Genomic DNA, 8,017 nt, shown 5'->3' on the forward strand with positions numbered 1-8,017 from the left:
GTGAATGATGGATTGACGAACACGCACACGTGCAGCTTAATAATAATCCGGCTCGTGAGCAAAATCATGCTGCCTGATGGAGGAAAGTGTCGCGCCCTAGGCGGGTAGGCTCTTCTGGTGTCTGTACTCGTGGCCCCACCTCGATGCTCCCAGTCCCAGCGGAGCGGACAGCGCGGCAGGCGCCTGCTCAGCTGGCTGGGCCCGGTCCACGGTGCAACCAGAGTCCAGAAACGTAGCTGGACGGTTGACCCTCCGTGGACCCCCAGACTGACCTGGCACCGTCCGTTTGTACTAGTACTAGTCTGGACCCGGTGCAGGAGTCGCTCGCTGCCCGTGCTCCCCTGCCTGCCGTTTTGGTGCTGGCATGGTGGGCCGCTAGGGATGGGTTCTTTGCACATGAGCCCCTCACACCAACTTGGGAGTTCAGAGCGCATTGTGATGTTTTTATGTTTGGCATTGCATTGTAGCCTTTGCTTATATGGGTGGAAAATATTTGAGCATTGATAGATAGCCTGAGTTTTGTCACACTCCTCTTTCTAAATGACGGCAAGCAATGGACAAAGCGCGGTGAAAAATAAAATGGCTTCCACAGCTTGGTAAAGTTTGACAAAATGGTTTCACATGGTGCGGCAGGCCAATCATGTGTGCCATGCGCGCCGCGGGTTGCACGTCAGTTGGCTCCACACAGGCCCCATGCTTGGGGTGCGATCGTACTCGTCGCACCCTAATACAAACCCGTGAATTGCGTGCCCATATTTTCTGTTGACAAAAAGCTAAAATCTCTAATCAATGATGCGTCGAACAATCTGTGAACAGAGTGCATCTTGAGACAATTATGGTATTGAATCATACAATAGACATCCATATATGTGGCGTTTTTTTGGTAAATATGCTGTCCTATTTCACTAAACACGTTTACTATTTTCAGATCTGGATCGTACTATGTTGAGAGTAACAAAAGGAGAAAACTAATAAACCCGTGAGAATTCCATGGAGAAACCGCTGACCCTTCTTTTCTAGAAGTCTTGTATATATGGCCCACACATGCAACAAAAACATGCATTGTAAACAATTACATTGTGTTGGAAAGTACTCCCTCTGTTTCAAAATAGATGACTCAAGTTTGTACTAACTTTAGTACAAAATTAGTATAAAATTGGGTCGTCTATTTTGAAACGGAGGGAGTAATAAATTATGCGAGGCACAATACCGATCTATACAATCATGCTTTGTTTTGGTAATAATTAGTGCCACGTTAAATAAAAGGATCCCTCAAAATCTACTCAAAGCTTCTCAGCGATGGAAATTAAAAACCTCTGATTTGCACGGTTAAAAAAGGGGACGATCTTAAAATAGTAGCACTTAGTCCTTCAGAAAATTGAAAACTCTACATGTGTTTGCTTGCACAACATGAAATTTACTAGAATTGCGAAAGGGTGCAAGTCAATCAAATTTTTAGTGTGAAATGGAACACAAAGGTGTCACATGGGTGACAGTCAATCTTAAGAACAAACTAAACAAGATATGAGATGCATGTAAATCCAATCATCTTCTTTTTCCATGTGAAATTTCTAAGAAATTCTCAAGTTTTTCTTCTTGTTGTCCCATGCACTCATGAGTTTTGTTTCGGTGAAGCCCGGGGGGCCATCTGCAAAAAGGAGCGCCCTGTCTCGTCTTCAGTTCCGTTCCGTCCGCCAGCTCGTGTCGCCCAATTTTCTACTCTGCTCCCCAAATTCTAATCTGAGAAAGAAAAAAGGCGGCCGTTTTACACCTCACCAGCCGCCCCCACGCACAACAAAGGCGACGCAAGCAAGCAGCTTTCCTCGCCTCATCTCCCTCCCTCTCTCAGTTCCTCGCTCGCGCACCAACTCTTTCAAAATCCCCCACTTTCTCGCGTGCCTGCGTCGATTCCGTCCGTCGTGCTCGCCGCCGGTTCGGGGGGCGCCTGGATGAGGCGGCCCCGCTGACCGGAGCCGAATCCGCCGCGCGCCGCCCATGGCGCAGCCGCAGCCGCAGCAGCGGGTCTACCAAGCTTGGAAAGGGAATAATGTAAAGATCCTCCCCGTCCCCCTCGCTCCGGCATCTGCTTCCGGCCCGTGAGCTGGGAATCTTGGTTTAAGAATTTGTGATGTTTCTGCCCGGTTATTTCTTGGGGAATTCCACTTCTCGCTCTTTATTTCGGCAGTTTTATTTAGTGCCTGTATGGGTTTTACTGTCCCTGACACTTCCGGGCAGCGTGAACAGTAGAGCGCTTAGTGTGATTTGATTCGCCGCCGTGTGCTGAAGATGTGAAATTTTCTTGCAATGCGCGGGCGTGACATGGTTGGTTTGCTGTCTGCAGAGGTTCTTCCTCGGAGGGAGATTGATATTCGGGCCCGATGCCAAGTCCCTGCTCGTCTCGGTTGCGCTCATCGTGGTGCCGGTTCTCGTCTTCTGCGCCTTCATCGCACCGCACCTGCTTCACCGATTCTCCGACTACAACGCAGGATACGCGATTCCTGCGGTGGCAGTCGGGTTCATGATCTATGTGAGTTCACTGTGGCCATTCCTGCAGGCAGTAATAATCAGTTAATCAGTGAGCATTTGGGGCACTCATCTTGTTGGTTTTGTTTTGTACACTGTAGGTGCTTCTGTTGCTGCTGATCACCTCGGCTCAGGATCCTGGTATCGTGCCCCGTGCATCGCATCCACCAGAGGAAGATTTTGCGTATGGCAATCCGTTAGCTGGGGAAACACCGGGCAGGCTGCAGTTTCCCCGTATAAAGGAAGTGATGGTTAATGGGATGCTTGTGAAGATAAAGTATTGCGACACCTGCATGATTTACCGGCCTCCTCGGTGCTCGCACTGTTCGATATGCAACAACTGTGTGGAGCGATTCGATCATCATTGCCCCTGGGTTGGACAATGCATTGGTCAGGTACACCATTTTCTGCACACTGAACTCTGTACTTTAAGAAACTTGAAAAGATCTTGAACCATTTACTTCCAGATGGATATGCCTTGAGCCAGAGGGAGGGTGAAATAATTTTATATGGGCTTAACCAGATAGGGTACTGGGATTGGGCTATCGACAAGCCCGTTTGATATTGTGAATACAACAAGACATGATTCTTGGTGTCTGCTACCTCTAGACCAAAATATAAGACGTTTTTGCAGTTGAATTTGAACTGTAAAAACGTCTTATATTTTAGTACGTAGGGAGTAGTTACTCTAGAGCACTATCTTCTGGTTAATTGAGGCAAAGACGTATTGTTCTCCTCTGCTGAAGTGTGTGCCCTCCTTAGAATTGTCATGCCTTATCAGTTGTGCAGAATTGCTTTGCTAATTGATTTTGCTCGACTTGTGGTATCTTTTCTTGCATGTTCTTAATTAATTAAGCATGAAACCGTTCTTCATCACAGTAATTGATACCACTTGAGGGACAAGTTTCAGTTTGAACCTTTATAAGGCACAATGTAAACCCATCATTTATACTAAAGTTCGGTGGCCTGATTAGGTTCATATTTGTGGGATGACCATTTTTCCATAACAGAGAAGCAAATGTACCAGGTTACAAACTACTCCCTCTGTAAAGTAATATAAGATCTTTTAGATCACTACTTCAGTGATCTAGAAGATCTTATACTAATTTACAGAGGGAGTACAATTTATCTTAGGATATTCCCTAGTTTTCCTTTGAAAAGGTTACAAACTACAATAGAAACCAGCTAAGAATCAGCTAGCCTGTAAGTAGCTCAAGCAAATGAAAAAGTCACCCAAATAGTAAATCTCTACAACCACGGAGGATTACACTGATGATAGCACCCCCTATCTTCCACTGTCCACACTACATATATAGAAGCCACACATTTGGGTGTTGTATAGGTCACATGCAAGAAACCGTTGCTTTGCTAGGTGAAAAATGTATATGAACTAAGAGATATCAGAACCTTGTTTTTGTTGTAATTTTTGAGAATTTTTGATTCAGTTTATATATTATCACTTTTGTCTCCTGATATTTTATTCTTTCACTTTTACATTGTGCAGCGCAATTACCGATACTTTTTCCTATTTGTTTCTTCCTCGACTCTTCTTTGCATTTATGTCTTTGCCATGTCGGCTCTACACATCAAGTTTCTCATGGACGGAGACTATCCTACAGTATGGAAGGCTTTCAAACACTCTCCAGCTTGCTTGGTGCTTATGATATATTGTTTCATTGCTCTCTGGTTTGTTGGTGGGCTCACTGGATTTCATTCATATCTCATTAGCACTAACCAGGTTAGTTTGCTAACATGAAATTACTCTTTGTTAGTAATTTGATTTCAACCATGAATGCAAGATTGTGTTGCTTGTTTACTACTTATTAAATAATTTGTTTTCATTCGTATATTTGTTTTCAACCATGAGTACATTGAATCTGTTATATATTAAAAAATACATGACTGTCTAACCAGAAAAAAGATAGACAGGCTGGGAAATCTCAACAAAAAGCAAGTCATCTAGCAGTTAATTTAGTGAATCTTCTTTCAATCAACGAAGTATAACCATTAGATCTTTGTAACGGCGCCTAAATCCAATGATTGTGGGGCCCATATTATGACAGAGGTACCGACTCAAACACATCATGTTTTGATATATTACATAACCTTCATATTTTGTCTCTTCCGTCTTTATCTCTCCAGTCATCAGATACGCACGTGCGCACATATCATAATCTGTTTTCTTTAATCTTAGCAAAATCAATTAATTCCTCTTTAGCTGTTCCCATGCATATGCACCTACAGATAATCGGACATACTTTTAATAGTCATAATAATCACTCTTTTTTTATTGTTTCCGTACTTTATTGGGGTACATGACTCAAACACGACCTCATCAGTTCCGACCTAACTATGACTACTGCACTGAAGTGAACTTGAACATCCAGGAAATAAAGGCACACGCCTGATTCATGTGTTCCCTGACTAATCCAACCAACTTGTGCACCATATATCCGTATGTAGAAACTTCTAAGAAATCCATATGCCTTATTCACGCACGTACAATGAAATCTTTATTCTGTGTAGAGTATGAAGTATAAGAAGAGATCATGGCCAAAGTCCGAAGTCCAAATACATGCATAGGGTCTGCCTATGATGTACTCTGTGCAGTTGCAACCACCGTTGATGTGGCGCCTAAATCTATCTGCCACAGTTGAATTTCTCCTCCATTGTGATTTTGCTACTTTGACAATCATGCATGGCACTGATTATGTGAATTCTAACTCTTCAGCCCATTCCAGTATGGCAATTGTAAATATCAAGTTCGTTAGCAAGAGGAAAAATGAAATCAAGTTGGTTGGTCTAAAAACTTGATGCATCATTACGATTTTCGTAATATTGTTTGCAGTCAAATAAATTCATAAAAAACAGAAATCGGACATATAACACACAATTTACATCAAATTGAGCAAGTAAAACGGGAAGAAAAGAAGTGTCCTCCATCATGTTTAGTTGGACCTAGGATGAATTTTAAGTTTGGTTGGCACAAGCGGTAGAGGAAAAGATTTGCTTGCGTAGGCAGAAACGTGAAACGGGAGAGCATTCGGGGAAAGTGTCTGTCAGCAAAGAGAATAAGGGAATTTCTATTTGTAGCGCTTAATACGAGGTGAGAAAATTGCACACCAAGCAGTTATATAATAGCAAAAACAATTACAGATCACGCATAGAGGACGCAGTTAAATTGGACGAGCGAATGAGAAGGAGAGAACAGGTGTTCTTCATCATGTGTAATTGGACATGTGATGAACTTTAAAGATTGGTTGCCACAGGCAGCGGTGGAAAAATTGGCCGACACATGCAAAGACGTGAAATGCTGGAGCATTCTAGGAAAAGTGGTCTCTGTCAGCCAAGAGAAGGGGGGAATCTTCTATTTTAAAAATATGTAGCTATATACTACTCCCTCCGTTCAGAATTACTTGTCTCGGAAATGGATGTACCTAGAACTAAAATACGTCTAGATACATCCATTTCTGCGACAAGTAATTCCGAACGGAGGGAGTAGGTGATAGGAATATTGCACACTAAGCACCCAAAGGGTATGAATATGCTTTTGTCACACAAGCTTGACATCAAGCCTGATTTGTTTCTTGATGAGCAGAGGATACAACCACCTCCACTTATCACCCAAAAGACATTTGGTTGTCTAGAAATATCAAATTAGCTACGCATACAGAATAGAAAGTGTACAATTATATCTTTATTTAGTTGTCATTATTCTCGGAGTTGAAGCAACACACTTTTATATGGCTACATAAAACAATATGGTTAGCTTGATTCGATTAAAAGCCTAGCACGGATTGTATTCAGATCTCAGCCAGTAATACGGAAAATTCTGAAATTCAACTATGTTAGCTGTTAGATAGTTTTTTTTCATGCGAAGATAAGCGTTTATCTAACAAGTCCTATGAATTATGTAAAATAGCTACCAATTCATTTGCCTATCTGTTTGTGTACAGTCGATCGGAACGGATTAAGTCAAAACTCGGAATGCTAGTGCAATATCAGGAAAGATTTTAAAATACGGTAGTATGGTTGTTCCTAGCAAGTGTATCTACTATCTAGTGAGAAAAATAAAATATTATCATCAGGCCACACTTTAGTCTTAGCAGCAGGCCTGGATGAAACTGTATGGTGGAAAGGAACAAAATTACACTTGTGTCCTCAACTAGTAGAATGACCTAATGTCGTATGCTCAAGGCCTCTTCTGCACGCAGAACTTGTTGAAGTTACAGTGCATGACTCTGACATGATGCTTTGTTGCTTTTGCAGACGACATACGAGAATTTTCGGTACAGAGCAGACAGCAGGCCCAACGTCTATGACCGAGGATGTCTGAATAACTTCCTGGAAGTCCTGTGCAGCAAGGGGAAACCTTCCAAGCACAGGTTCCGAGCCTATGTTCAAGAGGAGGTACGCGCTCCAGTGGTTAACTTCGGTAGGCAGATGGAGGAGGAACCAGCTGGCGGCCCTCGCGCAAAGGTAGAAGACGATCCTGAGATTGGCAGCGATCTCCTGAAGATCTCTCGGCGGCGCAACTACGAGGACGTTGACGTCGAAATGGGGAACCAGGACGACGGTGAGAAGGAAGGCATGGGCGACGCCAAACTGGCGGCGGGTTCGGGATCGCAGATCCCTGCGGTCGGGAGCGAGGTGCGGGTGCGGCACTCGAGCTGGGACCGGAGGAGTGGGAACTGGGACATGTCGTCGGACGTGATCGGAAGGAGCGCATCGGATGTGCTTGGAAGAAGCGCTTCGCTCACCGAGGCTGCGCCGCGGTCTCAAAGAGAAACTCACTAGTAGCCAATATGTGTGAATTCTTCTGAACTTTGTGTTGGCGGGCTGGGTTCTGTGATTGTTTACTGATGGTGACACACCGGGAGAAGAGGGAAGGACAATGGCTGTGACCCATTTTGACTTTTGACATGCCATGTTTTGGTATCTTGGATGGTGTTTTATGTATGGACAGTTGGTTGTGGTCGAAGGGTTTAGTGGTAATGGGGGTCACATATCGGTCTTTTTTGCGCCGCTGTTGTCATCTGACAGTGTTCGATGCCATTCTTTGTGTAAATTACTGATGCAGGATACTCATCCACCTGTAATTCCTCGCCGGCTCTTCTTTGGAAATGTCTCTAGTTTGCATCCCAGCTTGGCTTTCGTCGTGTCTTTTCCCATTCCATTCTTCTAAGGAGTATTAAGAGGATATACATCAAATTAGTTAGTTTGCCTGTTGGCGTCATCTACTAGTATTTGTGTGCAAGCGACGTAAAACTCTTTGTGTTCTTCTGGAATTGACCGTTCGAACTTCGAAGGTTGACAGTTGCTTTGTTTCGAGTGGAACTGCATTCTCAAGGATGAGAGCATCTTTTTTGTTGGTTTCCTCTGGGGTTCTCTGACTGCTGCAAAGGAAGGACTAGAACTGGAGGACCGGAGCACGATGGAGCCTGCCTGATAGTGACAAACCGGAAGACATCAGGATCCCAGGTCCATTCTTCGG

The 8,017-nt window shown here is 43.8% G+C and overlaps 1 protein-coding gene across 1 annotated transcript; it reads left to right on the plus strand.

The window, feature by feature from the left end:
• Positions 1-1,739: 1,739 nt before the first annotated feature.
• Positions 1,740-7,667, plus strand: LOC123134711 (protein S-acyltransferase 8). Its single transcript, XM_044553910.1, has 5 exons — positions 1,740-2,049; positions 2,342-2,527; positions 2,625-2,918; positions 4,028-4,261; positions 6,793-7,667. Exons 1-5 carry the CDS (start codon positions 1,996-1,998, stop codon positions 7,318-7,320), a joined length of 1,296 nt encoding a protein of 431 aa, XP_044409845.1. The 5' UTR covers positions 1,740-1,995; the 3' UTR covers positions 7,321-7,667.
• The last annotated feature ends 350 nt before the right edge of the window (positions 7,668-8,017 follow it).

Source organism: Triticum aestivum, chromosome 1B (genome assembly GCF_018294505.1).
Source record: "Triticum aestivum cultivar Chinese Spring chromosome 1B, IWGSC CS RefSeq v2.1, whole genome shotgun sequence".
NCBI classification, from domain to species: Eukaryota; Viridiplantae; Streptophyta; class Magnoliopsida; order Poales; family Poaceae; genus Triticum; species Triticum aestivum.

Excerpts from the sequence above, each read along its gene's own strand:
- LOC123134711 (XM_044553910.1), top strand. The coding sequence starts at position 1,996 with ATGGCGCAGCCGCAGCCGCAGCAGCGGGTCTACCAAGCTTGGAAAGGG. Across the intron at positions 2,528-2,624 it reads CAGTCGGGTTCATGATCTAT|GTGCTTCTGTTGCTGCTGAT; the intron begins GTGAGTTCACTG and ends TGTACACTGTAG. Across the intron at positions 4,262-6,792 it reads ATCTCATTAGCACTAACCAG|ACGACATACGAGAATTTTCG; the intron begins GTTAGTTTGCTA and ends TTGCTTTTGCAG.